Raw genomic sequence first — 18,348 nt, forward strand, 5'->3', positions numbered from 1 at the left:
GTAAGGTTTGATTTGATTTTTTTAACTGGACTATAGTTACACAAGTGTGTGTGTGTGTGTGTGTGTGTGTGTGTGTGTGTGTGGTGTTGTTTTTTAACTCTTCATAACTTTTTTTTAAAGGACAGAACAAGCATGGTGGAAATCTACATAAAATCCAGTCATCCTCTGAACTTCAGATTTCTTACTTTAATAATGCGGTCATTGCGTCTGTGAAGCGCTCAATAAATCATAAGAACATGACTAGCCTGCTCCCCAGTCTCCACTGGGGCCCTTCACACCCTAATCCCAGCCAGCTGGGACTCCCGAACCCAAGCACCACCATGCAGCCAGGTCTCCCAAGCCCCCTCCCCACCCCCACCTCCGTCATGCCTTTGCACTAAGCGTTTACTCCTGGACTTCCTGTCCTCCCTGTCTGCCAGGCCAGGGCCCGTTTCTCCTCTTACAATCCAGCTGAGCCATTTCAACCCATGAGAAGCCGCTGGGAGCTCTTCATGGGCCTTCCCAGGCAGAAGGTCCCACAGCACCTGCCCACCCCACTGTCTGTGCTTATAACGTTGTGGATTGTTGCAGCCAGTTGTGGAGCTGTCTCCTCCTTGAGTAGACTGTGAGCCCCTCCAGGTCACAAACCTTGTCTGAGCCACCACTGGCGCCCCACCACTTATCCAGAGTCTGGCCTCAGGGAGGTTTGTTGAACGAATAAAGAGGTGAATGGGCGCAAATACTCAGAAACAAAAAGGGGGGTCATGCCAAACTCTCAAAAGGAAAGCAGTCCCACTCTACAGATCTTCACGGAGTGCTCTTGGGAGGTAACGTGACCTTTGGTATCAGAGAGACCTGGGCTCACACCTGGGCTGAGCCACTTGCCAGCGGTGTGACCTGGGGCATGCGACAGCATCCCTCTGCACCTCAGATTCTGTGTCTGCACAACCAGGGTGTGGCTGCGGCTTATTGCAAGGGCTTCTCGATGAGGTAATAGAGGCAAAATGCATGGCCCCATTTTTGGAGCAGGTAGTAATTATAGTAGTTACAGGAATATTGGCCAAGAGGACGATGTTTACAGGGGAGGGTGGAAGGAACCCCATGGAGTTAATGTGAAAGTGGGCGGCTGAGAAATATGTCAGGGAGTGTTCTCCAGTTATGAACAAAAACATGCACCTGGAGGCCAGCCCAGCAGGTGGGAGGGTCAGAAGTGTGCTCCAAGTGAGCGCTTCCTCCTGGCCGTTGTCCCTCCCTGGGGTGAGGGGCTGTGCGGCATTGCAGAACCGCACCCTCCTCTCAGTCTCCCCACGTCCACTCTGGCCCCCTCCAATGTGTTCTTGCTTATAGCCCAGGGATCGCAATCTGGACCCGTCTCTTCCTTGCCAGCTTCCATCTGTAGGGGCCGCAGGGCCTGCGGCACCTTCCCTGGGGACACGTCTGAAGCGATTTACCAAATGCATCGTCCGCACTATATATGCAAAATCCACATATGTCCGCTCGTCGGATGCTTCCAGCAAGGCAACATAGAGGATGGCATATTGCTTATGGCCCAGGCTCTAGAAGATGAATTGGCCAGTGGTACATGTTGTACGAGCAAACAAATACGTAAAGTCTCCAGGGCTACACGGGCCCTGGAAAAGAACAAGACTGTGCATTTCGTGGGTTTGGAGGAGATTTTCTGAACGAATAAGCAGATCCTCTTTGATCCAGATCGCACTGGACAATGTAATATTATTCTTGTGCCATGGACATTAGCCCCAGTTGGCTCTTTGTTCCATGCAAATGGCCATGCCAGGCAGGAACCCCACCCAGCTGAAGGTCTGCCACCTCAATGCTTCTCAGAAAGGTCACCGATGACCTTCCAGTTAGTCACGCCAAGGACACCTTCCCACCTTCCTCTCGCCTGACCTCTGGGCTTCACTTCACCCCCTGGACATTCTCTGATCTTTTCTGTCTCTCCGCCCTCTCCCAGGTTTTCTCCTAGTTCTCTGGTCCTCTCCTTGGCTCCCTCCTTTTACCCCACTGGGCTACAGAAGCTGCAGTTTGAGATGGTCTGAGTCCCTCTTATCCTTCCCGACTCTGCACTTCAACTGCATCCAGGCCCGTGGCTTCAACAGCCGTCCTTACGCTGGCGAGCCCCAAATGTTTACTTCCAGGTCAGTCGAGCCTCTGCCTGGGTTCTCTTGCCTGGCCTTCAGGAAGAACTAGCCGGCTCCCTGCGTCCACCTGGCCCTCCCTGCTGGTCTGTCTGTGGCTTCTCCTGGGAGGTTTGCACAGCACAGAATCAATCGTATCACCCCAAGCCGGCTTGAAAGCCTTCAATGGCTCCTTGTCTCCATGTGGCCCAGCAGGCCCTGGGCGCTCTGGCCCCAGCCCACCTCCCCGTCCTGGCTTCTTGCCATCTCCCCCTCCCTTTCTGCCTTCAGCCACCCAGCCAGCCTCCAGGTCCCAGCTCCACCATGCTTTCCCCATTACACAGACTTTGCGCACCAGGCTCCCCTCTCCGGGACACTTTCCTCTGTCCCCTCCGCTCCTTGGCCCAGTTCACTTCTCCCCATGGCAGCTTAGGTGTCATGTCCCCAGGGAAGCCTTCCCTGGTCTGGTGCACTGCACACGCATGGCCCGGGTCACTTTTCTTCATGGCATTTATTGCAGTTGGTGACTATGCCTTCGTGGTGTGATCACCCTCCTGGGGCTGGATGTCCCTGAGCACAGCCATCATGCCTAGTTTTGTCCATTGCTACACCTTCCCCTACACACACCCCTCCCCCAGGAAAGGCTGTTTCCTCTGCCTACCATGCCCTCCCCTCTGTCCACTCTTCCAGGAAGCCTGCCCTGTCCCTCTGGGTGGATGGAAGCACCTTGGTTGTTTCTGAGGCAATATTTCCTTGTCTGTAAAATGGGGATGGGACTGCCTCTCTCAGGTTAGTGAGGGGACAAGAAACCGTGTTCAGAAAGCAACAGAAACACTGCCCAATACTGGCACTCACCCCTCGCCTGTGCCTAGACCCATGCCTGGCACCCAGTGGGCATGATATGAATTGAACTGACTCAGCTCCAAGGTCCTGAGCTTTTAGAGTTTAACTTGCTTCTTGGAATTACCGTGCCCAATAGTGGAACGTAGACAAATTCAATTTCCTATAGTGAGATGGTCTGAAAAGCCACTGCAATTCTGATTGCCTAATGGGTTTCTCTCCAGTTGACAAAGGACCAAACCAGTCCCTCAGAAAGAAACGCTTTGGAACCAAACATAGCGCCCAGCCTCTCCCGCTGGAAGCAGGTAATACCCTCCACACGCATTTCCGTCTCCAGCCCTCCCAATCCCAGGCCACAAAAGGTGATTTCTTATCACCATTAGCATAATTCCCCGGCTGCAATGCTCTAGAGAAGCGATTAGATGAGCCTGGGATTTTTGCACAGTTATTCGTCTCAAGTAAGTCACCTGAAGTTCATCTGCCATCAGGATTCATGGCTGCATTCTGCAATCGCAGGGAATGATTTTGCTAATAACAGAGGTACCTTGATCTAACTTAGTTTTAATGCCAGGAGGTGCCCTCCCAGAACAGTCAGCTCCAGGGCCATTCCCATTTCCAGGTTTGTTTCACATTCTGGAGAGAAGATTCGATTCAAGGAGGCTGAAGTTACTTCTTTATCCCCCAAAGGCATCTAGGGGCAAAATGGAATCCTGCCTCTGCATTTACAGAAAAAGGCAGGAGAGGCCCGCGATAGGGAGCTGGTGGCGGGGCTGGGGTCTCCCACAACTGGAGGACACACCGATGGGTGAGGACTGGGCTGGGTTAGGACCACAGGCATTCCCTGGGAGAACCCTAATGTTCCTTCCGTTCATTCATGATCTCATCCATTCTTTTATTCCACTTTTGGGGGCCTCTCCTCGCTAAGACCTAGTCTCCGCTGTCACGTGAGTACAAATATTGGTAACAAACATTTATGGAGCCCTGTTCTAGGCGCTTGACACATTCGCTCGTTACATCCCATGGGGCAGATGGGTGCTACTATTATCCCCACTCTATAGATGATAAAGCAGAGGCAGAGAGGTTAAGAAACCTGTTTCAAGTCACACAGCTAGTAAGGGGCAGAGCTGAAATGTGAGCCTTAGACCACGAACTTCCTCGTGTTCACATACAAGGAAGAATCCTGAGCCCCCAAGGAATTGTTCAACCCCTATTCCATGCTCCCCCTTAACCTTCACAACTACTCGGGGATAGGGGTGTTGCTAGCCCCATTTCATTGAGAAAGATTCTGAGTCTCAAGAGGGGGTTGATTTGGCCAAGGGCAACACAGTGAGGCAAAGGAGGAGTCGGGCTTGAGCCTGAGATTTTGGTTCTATACCTAGTGCTGCCTTGGCTAAAGCCAGGAAGTCTGTGTGGAGTCTGTGAATGGGCTGGGCGTAGTGTAGTTAAACTAAGTACCCGGCGACCCAGGGCCACCGGCCTCCAGCTCTGCTCTTCCCTTCCTGCTCTGGGGCAGTTCTTCTTGCCCACCCCCTACCCCTCGCCCCGAAACCCAATGTCCTTTGTTGTCATTGCACATTCCCAAACAAAACCTACTTTCAGATTCCTATTCACTCACTCACATGTTTAGGCCTTCAGCAGAGGCTGCGGTGGTCCAGTGGAAGGGCCAGGAGGTCAACCTGGCTTGCCCCTCTGCTCCTCTCCTGGCCTTGGTCTTCCCATGTGTTCGAGAAGGAGGTGGGTTGAGCCTCAGAACCCTTGTTTCAAAGGTTCTGCGAACAATTTCAGGCAGGCCCGACGTTCACATCAGATGAAAGCAAGCTGCTCTGGGCAGAGTGATGTTAGGGGAAAGGGCGGTCTCCCCTATTTGGCAACCTGTGGGCACCTCCTTGCCAGCTCAGGGCTCTTCTGACAGGTGGAACCCAGCGGCCTGCACAGTCCATTGACTCTTGGGGTTCTTAGAACCAAGGAATCTGGGCTCCACAGATGGCCAGGGAGGCCCAAAGTGCAGTGTGGGCAACTAAAGGCCCCCTAAGGACCTCTGTTTGCCCACCTCCTCCCCAGCACCTGGGGGGCCACGTCTGGGGGGGGGGCTGTCGTCAAGGCCAGGCTGTGGCTGGCACTGCCTGTGTGTGAAGGAGCTGCCCAGGAGTGTGGTCTCAGAGAAATGATACCTGCTTCTCCAAGCAGGCTGTGGGGTCAGTCTAACCTGGCCCATTCCCCAGTGTGCAGGAGGCCAGGCTACTCCCCATGTTTAAATACATGCTTTTCCTTCACGAAATGCTTGCTAGTCCCCAGCTTGCTGTTTGAGGCCTCAGGCTGTAGAGAAACCAGATGACATGGGCGATGCCCTCAGGACAGAGACTTCACACAGAGACAGTTTGATCCTGGGGTGCCACCAACGCACCAGGCACTCACTCACGGGGGCTGGGAAGGCTTCTTGGAGGCAGCGGTGACCAAGGAGAGTTAGCCCAGTGTAGGAGGACTGCCAGTGGGGAGGAGGTAGTGGTCCAGGCTCAGCAGAGAGGGTGGGAAACATGGAGGCTAGTGAGGCCGAGTGTTTGAGATGCTGTCCTTTACTCGGTCTGGCTGGAGTGTGGGGTTCGGGGACCAGGGCAGGTTAGGTGAGATAAGTATCTTTGAGGGGCTATCCAGGGGCCTGTGGACTTGACTCTGAGGCTCATGGGAGCTAGGAGAGGTGTTAAGCAGAAGAGACGGGGAGGCTCAACATGCATTTTAGAAGCTCATTTGGCTATATGTGGTTGGGGCTGGGGAGGTGGTGAAAATGGGGCCTCTGGAGCCCTTGCCACCTCCTCAGTCCCTACCATCCCTCAACACTCTCCTCCAATCCCTGGATCCCTCTGAGACCCAGCACGTGGACAGGGGAGGAGAAAGGCTTTGGGCTGCTGGCTGTTCCCACTTTGGCCTGCCTCCCCTTCCCTGCCTGGAAGAAAGCCCTTGACCCCTTCACCCCCAGGATGACTGATCAAAACTCCATCCAACCTGCTGAGATGCTTTGGTTTCATGGCCCCTGAACAGCATCTGTTTGTGAACAGGAACACGTAGAAGGGTAGCTCCCCCACCCCCTCCCAGCACCTTCTATCCAAACCCCCGCTCTGACAAGCGCCTGCCCCAGCCTTGCAACCCCTCTTGGCCTGGATCACTGCCCAATGCACCCCCACCCCCACCCCATGCTGAGGGGGGAGGGAAGGTTCTATCCTCAAACACAAGCTCTTTTGTCCCCTTACTCCCCCAAGCTCAGCCCTCAGCCCTCAGCCCTGCGTCTGTGTTAGTGGAGGTTTTCCCGGAACCCAGGGAGCCCCAGGTCAGCTGAGGGATGAGGCTTGGTGTGGGCATTGAGGGGCTGAGGACAAGGGCTGGAGCACAGGCCATTCAGTCTGCAGGCTGGGCCCTGTGGGATCTTGAGCTCACTCGCCCCTTGCTGTCCCTAAGGCTGTGCCATTGAACGAGGAGAGGGAGCCCTGCAACCCCAGGCTTCAGGAGGCAGAGCCCACCTGCCTGGCCCTCACTCCTGACCTCTCTGCCACCTTGCAGTTCAGCCTCATGCTGTGGCTTCAGGTCCCCTCCCTCCATGGCCACCTCTGCTAACATCCCACCACTCGCAAAGGCAGGATGAGGCCATTTATCTGAGATGTGGGTCCAGGGAGAGAGAGAGTCCTGAGCAGAGGTGGGGTTGGGGGCTGAGGGACAGGCACCCCTGGCCATTGCAGGAACTGTGATCCCTGGAGCAGGCTTTCCTGGAGCACAGACCCACCGGCTCTGGTGCAGTCTGTGGAACCACAGGGTGGGAACGTGGTCGCATGCGTGCGTGCACACAGACACACACACACACACACACACACACAGACACACACACACACACACACACAGACACACACACACACACACACACACACACACACAGACACACACACACAGACACACACACACACAGACACACACACACACACACACACACACACAGACACACACACACAGACACACACACAGACACACACACACACACACACACACAGACACACACACACAGACACACACACACACACACACACACACACACACACACACACACAGAAGTGGGCCGGGATGTAGGTCACCGGCTAGAGCGCCTCGGGCCGGGGATTGTGAGGATTCAACCATCCAGACTCACGCTTCCAGATTGGACAGAAACGCACCCCTCCCTCTGCCTGCCTTCCACCTGCTTGCCGATGTCAATCTGACCCAAAGCCTCCCTGGGCTTCTGTTTGGTTTCCCCAGAATCCCACTGGCTGAGGCTGCTCTGTCCAGGGTTTTTCTCTGTGTGTGTCAATCCCTGTGTGGGGTGATGCGGAGTCTACAAGAGATGAGGAGTGTGGCCCCACCTCAAAGGCTTCCAAGGCATAGCCCCTGAGATGTGCTAGGACTAGAGGTGGTATGACCAGGAGGGCACAGTCAAGGAGGAACCAGAGAAGCTGGTCAGGGCTGGCTTCCTGGGGGAGGTGGCAGGACCTTGGCTGGGCAGTTGAGTGAAGTCTTCAAGAGCCTCGGAAAGGGAGTGCTATCGGTGCAGCTGGGAAGGTCCTGGACACTCCTGTCCTCCATGCTGAATTGGGGCCTCTCGGAGGCCACATCTGAGATGACCATCACAGGCTCTCCCACAGAAAACCCTTCAGACACAACAAGCCCAGGACATCACTCCCCACTCCCTCCCAGAATCTGCTCTTCCACCTGTGTCCCCCTCTCAATGTGGACACCAACTTCACCAACTTCTCCTGACGGGTCACCCTGACCTCCTTCCTCACCCCACCCCACCTAGCCTCCAAGTTTTCAGCCTGGCTCTTGGAGCAACTCACAGCCCAGAGGTAGAGACAGGCACCTAAAGAGGCTCAAACAGGTAGTCAGGGAAAACTTCCTGGAGGAGGTGACATTGGACCTGAGACTTCAGAATGAACAGAAGTATCCAGGTTGGGGGAGGAGTAGTGGGGAGAGCTGATATGGGGGGAGTGCTCCAGGCAGGGGAACAGCAAGTGCAAAGGTGAGGGAGGAGAGAGAGAGAGATGACATGTTCAAGGCAGAAATTAATTCATGATGGAGGCGTAGAGAGAAAGAAGGGGTGTGGCTAGAGACAAGGACAGAGGCATCATCCAGGGGTCAGATGATGGACCACCTGAGGCTGTGCTAGTGAGTTTGGAATTTTCCCTGCTGCAGTGGGGTGCCTCGGGGGACTTTAAGATGTCGGTGAGTGGCCCCCTTTGGCTGTGCATGGAGGATGAGTTTGGGGGAGGGGAGGAAATGGGGAGCCCTGGGAAGGGGCAAGAAGTCCATGGTGGGGCCTGGCCTAAGTGGGGCTGGGAGATGGAGAATCAGGGCAGATTTCAGGACCACTCAGGAGGTGAAGTGGACTTTGAGTGTTTCTGGTTCCTCAGCTCTCAGGCCCTCATCTTCCCATCTCGTAATGGGGGATGGACAGGAAGGCCCTGGAAGACCTCTTCCTTGGGCCTCAGCGTGGGAGCACGGTGAGGTGGTTAGTAGTGTCCCCACACCTGTGATGAGGAGACTGAGGCTGACAGCCACATGGCCCAGGCCGCAGGAGGTGCAGAGGACAGGAAGCCCGGGCCTGTGCTGTGTGTGACCCTCGCAGTTCAGGAGGGAGCCCACCAGAAGCCCATGGAGAGGACGAGGGTGAAATATCTTTGTTTTCTACACATCAGGAGCTCCTGGATGAGCCTCTCCCTCCTCCCACCAGGAGCCCCTCTCTCTGGCGGACACCAGCTCCTCTCTCCCAGGCTTGATCCTGGCTCTGCCTGGCCCAGCTCCCAGTCCAGGGGCGACCCTCCCACCCTCTCCGGCCTTGTGCAGCCAGCTGCTCAGACTTGGGTGCATAAATGATTTAAGCCCCTCCCTGGCTGGCCTCATTGTTCTTCTTCATTGACTAGTCTTCCTGATTTAGCCTCTTCCCAGAGTCCTGTGGGGCAAGAAGGGGCGCTCTACCTCTCATCCACGTGCCCAGCTGGGGAAGGTCAGAGGCTCAGGCGTGGCCGGCCAGCGGGACTGAGACTTGCCTGGCCTGTGGATTGGGGGGCTAGGAGAGCAAAAGGACAGCCCAGAGTGGTGGGCAGAAGCACAAGGGAGGCCTGGGTTTGAATCAGGAGTGTCCGCACGAGCTCACAGCCTTGCTTTCTAAGCCTCAGTTGTTTCATCTGAGCAATGGGGTTGTTACTTCCTCGGTAAGGCTCAATGATTTCATGTGGGATACCTCGCACAGAGCCAGACACATAGTAAGAGCTCAGTAAATGGGGTCCCTGTTCCTCCTCTCTGGCCTCATTTCTTCCCCTGAGAAAGGACCTCATGTAGAAGTGTGGCTTCTCCTGTTCCATCAGGCCCTGGGGCCCCACCAGCTGGTCCAGGACAGAGCCCTAGAGTGAGATGGAAGGAACCTGAGTTTGGCATTCCTTCCCCATTCCAGGTCGTCCAGGCTGGCATCATTACCTCAATTTCACAGACAGGGAAACTGAGGCTTTTGAGAGCCCACGACTTTGCCCAGGGCCTGCTGAGTTAGTTGAGTGGCAGAGCCAGGAGGAGGCCCCAGGCGCTCATCCCTAAGGGGTAGGGCAGCCTGAACAGCGCCCACCTCCCAGCACTCTGTCCCAACACTCCCAGCCTCAGAGAAGGGCGCTGGTTCAGAGCATGGGCTCTGGGGTGGGACTCACGTCCATGACTCTCAGCTTAGCCATTCACTAGCTGTGTGACTTCAGGTGACTCTCTCAGCCTCTCTGAACGTCTGTCTTCTCATCTCTGACATGAGAATGATAACACCAGCCTCACAGGGTTGGTGGAAAGGAGCGGTGATGATGGATGGGAGGCATGTGGCCTGGCACATGCTCTTCCTTTATGATTCTTTTCTGTTTGTTTCCAGCTGAGGCAAACCCGCTTGATGACATCTGCAGCTTCCCCCTCCCACAGGAAGGGCCTGGGAGTGGTGACATCAGGCCTCCTGACAGCTTCCAGCCCAAAATAGCCCTCTCTTTAGACTGACCCTATCCCATTACAGCGGCTTCTGTGCTCACTGTTTTCAACTGAGCTGACATCGCCTTCAGTTGCGGTTCCTGCCACGTTGCGCTCGTCCCTTAAACTCCTCCAACAACCCTCCCGGGGAGGCAGACAGAGGGGCCTCCAGGCAGCTCTGGCACAGTAACACCCTCAGCGCTGCCAAATAAGTATCGGTGCTCTGGAGCAACCTGGGTTCGAATCACTGATCTCACTGTATGATCTTGGCCATCACTTAATTCCCCAAGCCTCAGTGTCCTCATCTGGAAAATGGATTGAACAGCAACCTACCTGGGTTGTTGTGAGGATTTTAGCAGACAGGCACATACATAAAAGACCTTGCACGGCATTTTGACTGCAGTGGGCACTCAGTACATAGCATCCGTTGTGATACCTGGAGCACTTGGGAATTTACAAAATCACCTCCGCCTGCCTGGTCTCAGGCCCCACCTGGGGCAGGTGTCCTTGCTGGTTATCGCTGTGAAGAAACAAGCTTCTGAGCTGCCCCTTCCACCCCCAGGATTTCCAAAACAACCAACCTCTTCCAGAGCGTCTAAGCCAGCATCTCTCTGAGCCCAACTCTCTCCTCTATGAGCCACAGACTCCCCCCAACAGGTGTCCAACCAAAAATGGTTTAACCTCTGTCACTGCTCTGAAGCCCCAGGACAACCAAGGAAGCAGGCAGGTCAGGCCTGAGTCTGCCCATTTGTCAGACAAAAAAACTGAGGCTGAGAGGTGAAGGGACTTGGTCCAGGCCACCCGATGGCAAAGAGAGCTGGGATGAGACTCAGGCCGCAGGGGAAGAGGATGCCGAGTGCTGGGTCAGATTTAGACTCCCGGGTGGTCAGAGCTGGAGCATTCGGGTGTTATGCAGTACAGCACCCTCAGCTGACAGCTAAGGAAACAGGACCCAGAGAGGGGAGGATGCCTGAGGGCACGCAGCAAGTCAACGCCAGAATGAGTACCATTCTCTCCTTCACTCACTCATTCATTCCTTCGCTCGTTCATTGGCCCAGCAAATGTGTACTGAGCACCTTCTCAGGGCGGGCGCTTTGCAGGAGCCTGGAGATACAGTGGCAAATAAGACACAGCCCCTCCTTCAAGGGTCGCATGGCCTTACGTGGGAGTCAGGCCAGCAACCAGGCGATAAACACGTGCCCTGTTGGGGAGGCCCCAAGGGCTGCTGGCAGTGCACAGGTGGGAGGTGGCATCTGTGAAGGGGGGATGGCAGGACCCTGTGAGGACCCGAAGAGAGAACGTTCTGCTGAGCGAAGCTTGCTCCCTGGTCTGGCCCACTGTCAGGCCTGCCTCTCGTCCCTTCCTCGGCAAAGGACTCCTTACAGAGGTCTGAGGGCTCCACACCAAACTCCTTTCAGCCCCTGAGCATCTGGTGAGTGGAATTCGAGCGCAGGATATCCACCAGATTCAAGAAAGTCCTGCTCAGTGCAAATCAGGGAAGGGTGCCCGGGGCCCCACGCCCAGCTCTGCCTCTCCCAACCCTGTCCCCATCGAGGGTCCCCCAAGGAGCCCAGCTCACCAACCCCTGACCAAAAGCATCACCCTCATGGGACATTTCCGAGAACTCCCCAAGTTCTCCAGCCTCAGTGCCTTTGCACCTGCTATTCTCTCTGCCTGGAAGGCCTTGTCTCACCTCTGCTTGGGCCGACTGAATTCACCCACTCACTCCTTCAGCAAGTATTTGTTGGATGCTTGCTACATGCCAGACAGACAGCTATGCTCTGGGGATAACAGCTGTCAGAGATCTTAGGGACGGGGGCGGGGGCGGGGGGAGGATACAGCAGCGAAACATGCACACATACAATGATATGCAGTGCAGATAGGAACATGTCTTACAAAGGAAAAGAGACAGAGAGTGGGATATAATGGGTGGGTTGGAGGAACATGGTCTAGGGAAGGTTTCTCTGAGAAGATGACTTTTCGGTTGAGTTTGGGAGGCGGTGGAGGCAAAGTTAGACTAGTGAAGAATGAGACGAGTGCTTCAGGCAAAGGAAACAGAATGTGCAAAGGCCCTGGGGTAGTAACTAGTTTGTTAAGCGTGCGGAAAGTCATATCAGTGTGACGGAAGCCCCGAAAATGAACCAGTGAGGGAGGAAGGGTCAGATTGTGTGGGGTGGCAGAAGCAGCAGACCTTGGTGAAGGGACCATGGGGATAAAGAGGGGGGGGGGGGAGGCATTTGAGAAAAGAAACCAGAAAAAGAGATTGAGAAACTGGTGGGAGAAAATCAGAAGAATGGCCTATCCCAGAAGCCAGGTGAAGAAAGTGTTTCACGAAGGAGAATCGCCTACTTCTTTAGTGGAGGAGTCACCTCCTCCAGGAAGCCTCCTGGACTCCACCTGTGGGGTTAAGGGTTCCACTTGGCCTTCCTCATCAGAGTGCTTACTTGTCTCTCATAGTAGCCAGTGAATGTCACAAAGGCAGAGACCAGGTTTGACTTGTCTCTCCAGCCCCAAAACTTAGTCCAGGACCTGAGAAGAGCAGCTATTAAATGAATGAATGTAGAACCAGGGCCTGGAAAACAAGTGACTCCAAGGCCACAGTTTTCCTTTGCTGCCCTGGCCCAAGGCAGCCCTGAAGCCAGACCCCCGCTGGCTAGATCTGGGACCACACCCCAGGAGAACCTGGCTCCTCCATTCCTGCCTGACAATTCCTGACGTCCCCTCATTCTCTGTGCTTCTTCTTCCCGGCTCCCAGGCACCTCCCTGCCTGACCAGCTTCTAGAAGGTCAGCAACGGGCTCCCACAGCAGGTGACGACAAGGGGTGCTCTGTGCCCGGTGCCCTTCCATTAGGACGAGGTAGCCCAGTCTCCAGGGCAGCAGCCTTGCCCTGCCCAGAGGCTGCCACAAGCCAACCCAGGACAGCAGGCAGGGCTGTGGGTTCCCGGGACATCGCTGGGTACCAGGTGGGGAGATGGAGACCGAGGGATTTGGAACCTGCTCAGCCATGGGTTGGTTCCCCCAGACAAGGCCCTGTGCCCTCCATGGGGCAGCATCCAGGCATCCCTGTGCCAAGGCCCAGGGGAACACCTCGAGGCAGGCCGGCCCATCACACCCAGACTGTCTCCCCAGGCGCCCCCGGGGAGCTCATCACTCTCAATCCAATCTCGTCTCCCCTTCGAGGCTGGGACCTCTTCCAGGGCCTTTCTCTCTCCCTTCTTTCCTCCTGCCTCCCTCTCTCTCTTTCCTCCCTCCATTCGCTAAACACAGACTATTTCTTAGCCTCGAGCTCTTCATTTCCGAACCCCTGACCCCGGCATACAGCTTGGCATGTGGGGAGAGGAGATGGGGCTGAGTGGTCACTCAGCTGTGTCCCATGACCACGCGACTGCCCAGAGTTGCCAGGGCCACAGGCTGGGCCTCGCCAAGCTCCCCTGAGGCTTGCAGCTCCCAACGTGGCAAAGGGCCCCTCTCCCTGGAAAGAGCTGCGCTTCTGCAGGAGGAAGGAAATCTGCCCTTGAACCTGTGCCCAGAGGCCAGGCCTGGCCGGCGAAGAGGGGAGGGAAGGGAACTCAGCTTTCTTAGCAGGCACTGCGGTCCCAGGAGGACCTGGGTCCCAACGCCCAGCCCAAGCTGGGGTGAGGCCAGGGGACAGGGCCTTCTCCCTCCTGAGCCCCCAAACCGGCTGCTCCCACACTCTGCCTCAGTCCCTCAGCCACACTCCTGCCCTCCTGTTTCCCTACTCTGTGCTGCCCAGAGGTATCCAGCGTGTGCCCGGCGTCCTAGCCCAGGGCAGCAGCCTGGCCGGCTGAGCAATCAGGGTCTTAGTTACTGCACCCCTGGAGCCCCAAGCCTGCAGCAACTGCCCCGGCCAAGCTGTTTCCAGTCTCAGAGTCCCTGCCCCGGGCGCTCAGCAAGGGCTCTGCTCCGTCCCAAGCAACTTTCCCCCAACAATCAGCCCAGGTTTTCCAGTGCAGCCCTTGGGGCCCTGCAAAGCGGGGAGTGCTTTCAGCCTGGCTTTAATTACAGGGAGCATTCCTGTTGCTGGACCATCTATATTTATCTGCAGGATCTCACTAATTAAATTCCCCACAGCACCCAGCAGGCCTGCGGACAGCGAGTGAGGCCGGCGGGCAGGGGGGCTGCAAACTTCCTTCCTTTTTTTCTTGGCCAAGAGCAAAACAGAAGCAGCAGAATTCCCCCCCTCCGCCTCCCCCTACCACCACCAATGCCCAGAACACGGATCTAGGGGGAGGGGGCACTGCCCAAGGCTCCACTCGGGACCTGCAGCCCTGTGCCCCTACCCCGGGCTCCCAAGACCAGACAGTGCCCAGCTGCCTGCCCACCTCCCTGCCTAACTCAGATTCCTGCCGTAAGCAGAGAAAAGTCCGCCTGAGCAGCGGCTGAATCCCCACTCAGCCACTTTGCCGGCGCCACTCTTACCGTAGGAGTCGTCTTGGTCCAGGAGGGAGTCGGGCTCCATGGCGTTTGGGCCCCCAGCCCCCGGCCCCACCTGATTTATGAACCGAGGCTGTCTCCATGAGCGTCTGGGTTTCTCCTTTTGTATTCCATCTGGCGGCTTTTCCAACTAGATGACTGGGTACTCCTGCAAGCAGGCCCCTTTCCAGCCCTCTCCTTCATACAGTACATTTAAAGTAGCAGTAACCTCTTTTTCCTCCCCCCGCAGCCTGACTGGAAACATTAGAAGGGACCGAGGCAGCGAGATGTCTAAAATAGGAAGACGCCGGGGACGATTGGCCTGGCCGTCCGCGACGCTGGCTGCGGGGATCTGGCCCAGCTGTGCAGATGGAAAAGCTAAGAGGTGAGTCTGAGCTGGGGCTTAGCATCTGGACGCTGGCTCTGGGGCCCCGGGGGCCTGTGGGAAGGGGGAGGGGATGGGGGTCGGCTCTGTTCACCACCCAGCACCCAAATCCCAGGGGCTTCTCCCAGGCCCTGCTGGAACCGCCCACTCAAATCTGTTCCGCAGACATTTCCTGCAGTGTGGGGGATGCAGAAATTGACTCATCCATCCATTCAGTTAGTCACTAAATTTTTTTGAGCATCTATTCCGTGCCAGACACCATGCTAGATGCTGGGTTCACAGCTGGGAGCCGGTCTCGCCTCAGAGCTCCCAGGTAAACAGGTCATCTCAATGCAGTGTGTGGGGTAAGTGCTGCCGGAGCACTGGCTGGGGAGGTGGTCATGGAAGGCTTCCTGGAGGAATAGGCACCTAAGCTGAAGTCTAAAGGATGAGTAGGAGTTATCCAGGTGAAGAAGGAGGGAGCCAGGGGGAAAGGTGTACCAGATGGAGGGAATGGCCTGGTCGAAAGCCTCGAGTTGAGAGGGTCCATGGGGTGGTTAGTGCCCCAGATAAGCTCCAGGTGGCTGGAGCAGCGGGTGAGGAGGAGATGGTGCAGAGAGAAGAGACCATGGAGGGCAGCGGAGGGTCAGGCAGGGCCTCGTGGGGATGTTCTCATGCCTGACCCTAAGGGTGGTCCATGGGAGTGACATGTCCCGAGTTCTTTAAAAAGGCCTCTCTGGCTACTGTGACTCTGGGGACCACTCATTACGCAGCCACCAGAGCGGGGTGCTGTTCTGAGTGTGTACCCACCTTGTCTCACGCACTCCTCGATGACTCCTCTGGCAGACACTCTGGCTCGTCTATTTTATAGAGGAGGACAGTGCAGCTCAGAGAGGCGAAGGGACTTGTCCAAGGCTGTGAGTGGCCTCTGGGGCAGGCCTGGACTCCAGAGAGGCCTTGGTGCTTGGGGATGGGATGGGGGCTGTGGGGAGACAGAGATACATTAGCTGCAGAACACAGAAGAGGGCCCCAGGCTTGGGGGAGAAAGAGTACGTCATTTGCGCTCAGTCAGGGAAGGCTGCCTGGGTGAGGAGGCATGTGAACTGAGCAGAGAGAGATGAGCAAAATTCGGATGGCTGAGCAAAAGGAATGGTACAGGGAAAGCATGAAGACAAGAAGGTAGCATGCCTTCGGGAATGACGAGCGACGGGGAGAATGTCAGGGGCAATGAGCTGGTTGGGGCTGGAGCAGGAAGGACCTGAATGACAGCCTGGGCGTGTGGGCTTGGTCCAGGGGGCAACATGCAGCATCAGGAGGCAGCTGTTGCAGGGAATGGCCTCCTTTCCAATGATGCCTGAGTATTCCCGCAAGAGGCTCCCTCCCGTCTTCTTACCGCTCTGCACTTGAAGTGGGAGAAACCTTTCTACATTGCTGGACCGTTAGAAGCCGAGCCTCGGCGACTGCCTTTTTGTTGACAAGGGTCTGATTCTGAGGCAGAGGAGAGAGATGGGAGACAAGGAGACAAGCCGGGAGGCTGGCAAGAGGACCCAGGCCAGGGGTGGCAGGGAGGGAAACACCTACCTGGGCTGTCCCCAGCCACCCCCTGCTGCCCAGCTGCTCCTGATGTGGTTGGCCCAGCCACAGGGAAGCTCCTCTGTCATGCCTCACCCCTCCGCACCCTTTGGATGACAAAGATCCCAGCTCCCAACTTCCCGCTGCTTAATTACAGGGAGGCCAGGCCCTGCCCAGGCAGCTGCAGGCACCAGGCTCCCTGGTCTATTACTCAGTGGGTGTGGGGGGCAGGCTGTGGTGGGGAGAGGGGGTCTAGGAGTTGGGGTTTGGTCCAGCTCTCCAGGGCCCCTGGGGTTTGGGGGTCCCATCTGAACATTATGCTGTGGTGGTCTCTTTCTATACATGATACAGTAGGGCTGACATTGACCACCTGGGTTCCTATCCAGGCTCTCCGCTTACACCTACCTGACACTGAGGTAGCTACCTCACCCCGGGAGTCTCATTGGTGGAATGGGGCAACGCAGCCCTTCCTCATTGGATGGCTGTGTGGATTTGATAAAGTGCATCAGAGCCGTAAGTCAAGGCAGGACTGGGCAGGTGTGTCTTAAGCACCCAGGAAGGGTAATACAATCCGAACCTAAACTTTAACCGTCCTGACACCTACAAAAGAGGTAGGAAAGGTGAGGGGGAGGGGGAATATGGGCCCATTTTACAGAAGATGAAGCTGAGGATCTGAAAGCAGAACTTGCCTTGAGGGCCTCATGGTGAGGCTCAGGAAGGGGGACCTGGGCCCCAGTTCTGGCTGTGCCTCCATTTCTCACAGGTCAAGGTCAGAGTAGGATTAGCATGGCAGCTCCCAGCTTCCCAATCCATTTCCTTCTTTTCTACGAATTAGACAAAATTTGAGTGCAACCAGAGCTCCAGGCTCCAGGAATTCACTTACAATAAATCTGTCTTGAGCACTGGGCTCTGATTTCTTCCTTTGGTGACATGACAATGAGGACAGACCCATCTCCTCCCGCTCAGTGGCCACACAACATTCCACCCTTTGGCTGGGCCATATCCGATTTGAGCCATTGCCCTACCGATGGACAACAAACGACAGTGTGATGACCATCTCAGACATACTCTGTGCACATCTGTCTCGTGACCTCCTAGGGTGAAATTTCCGTGTCAAAAAGTGCCGGCACTTGGATATGCCTGCATTGCAGCAAAGGGCATCCAGCCCCACCTGGTTCTTTGACTCATCCCACCAGCAGTTACGGATGCTGATTCTGTGCCCGATCCTGCGCTGGGGCCAGGATGAGAGTGTCATTACTCTCACGTTACTTACATTCTAGCTGTGGGCAGCACACACACCTTGGGAGGAAGAGAAGTGCCCATCATGGAATTAAAGCGGGGCCACGTGCCAGAGCAGGACAGGGCACTGCTTGCAGTCAGGGGGCCAGGGAAGGCCCATCTGAGGGGGTGACATTTGAGCAGTCACCTGGCCAGGAGGTTTGGGGAGAACAACCAGGAGTGAGCAGAGTAGGAGGATCCCAATGACGGCCCACATGGCCAGGGCTGGGCAGGAGAATGGTCTGAGGGAAGAGGAAAGCCGCAGTGGCCACTTCCCAGAAGGCTTTGTGGGCCAGAGGAGTGACAGGAAGGCTGCTGTGTGCAAAGTGGCAGAGGAGGGGCCACAGCGGACTTGGGGAGGCCAGGTAGGACACTGATGCAGTCTTTGAGGTGACAGATGCTGGCACTCCACCAGGGTGTTGGTGAAGGAAGGCAGACAGATTCAGGGTACGTGTGGGGCCCTCAGGTGTGGCTGAGCCGTCAGATGTGGAGGGAGGGAAAGAGCACCCTGATTGGCCTGAGCATCTCGATTGGCACACAGCGCTAGAGGAGACCCAGCAGGAGAGGGTTTGAGGATGGGGCCCTCAAGCTCTGTTGTGGGAAATGTAGGCAGACACGCGGATGTCGAGGAGGCGGTTCCTGGCTGCAGAATCGGAGCTCAATAGAGCGGTGGGCCTGGTGGGTCCAGATGCTCCGGGCACAGCCCAGTGCACCAGCCCGCTGCACCCCCTGTTCCAGCAGCA

The 18,348-nt window shown here is 56.2% G+C and overlaps 2 protein-coding genes across 2 annotated transcripts in view; one reads left to right on the top strand and one right to left on the bottom strand.

The window, feature by feature from the left end:
• DAB2IP (DAB2 interacting protein) overlaps positions 1 to 14,584 on the bottom strand; it is a 180,792-nt gene extending 166,208 nt beyond the window's left edge. The window contains exon 1 of the mRNA XM_080667701.1: positions 14,398 to 14,584. Within this exon, the coding sequence (XP_080523827.1) occupies positions 14,398 to 14,437 (40 nt within the window). The 5' untranslated portion in view covers positions 14,438 to 14,584. The remainder of the gene's footprint in view (positions 1 to 14,397) is intronic.
• Positions 14,585 to 14,641: 57 nt separating this feature from the next.
• GGTA1 (glycoprotein alpha-galactosyltransferase 1 (inactive)) overlaps positions 14,642 to 18,348 on the top strand; it is a 125,258-nt gene continuing 121,551 nt past the window's right edge. The window contains exon 1 of the mRNA XM_080667708.1: positions 14,642 to 14,776. Within this exon, the coding sequence (XP_080523834.1) occupies positions 14,761 to 14,776 (16 nt within the window). The 5' untranslated portion in view covers positions 14,642 to 14,760. The remainder of the gene's footprint in view (positions 14,777 to 18,348) is intronic.

This window comes from Plecotus auritus, assembly GCF_963455305.1.
Source record: "Plecotus auritus genome assembly, chromosome: 5".
Taxonomy (NCBI): Eukaryota; Metazoa; Chordata; class Mammalia; order Chiroptera; family Vespertilionidae; genus Plecotus; species Plecotus auritus.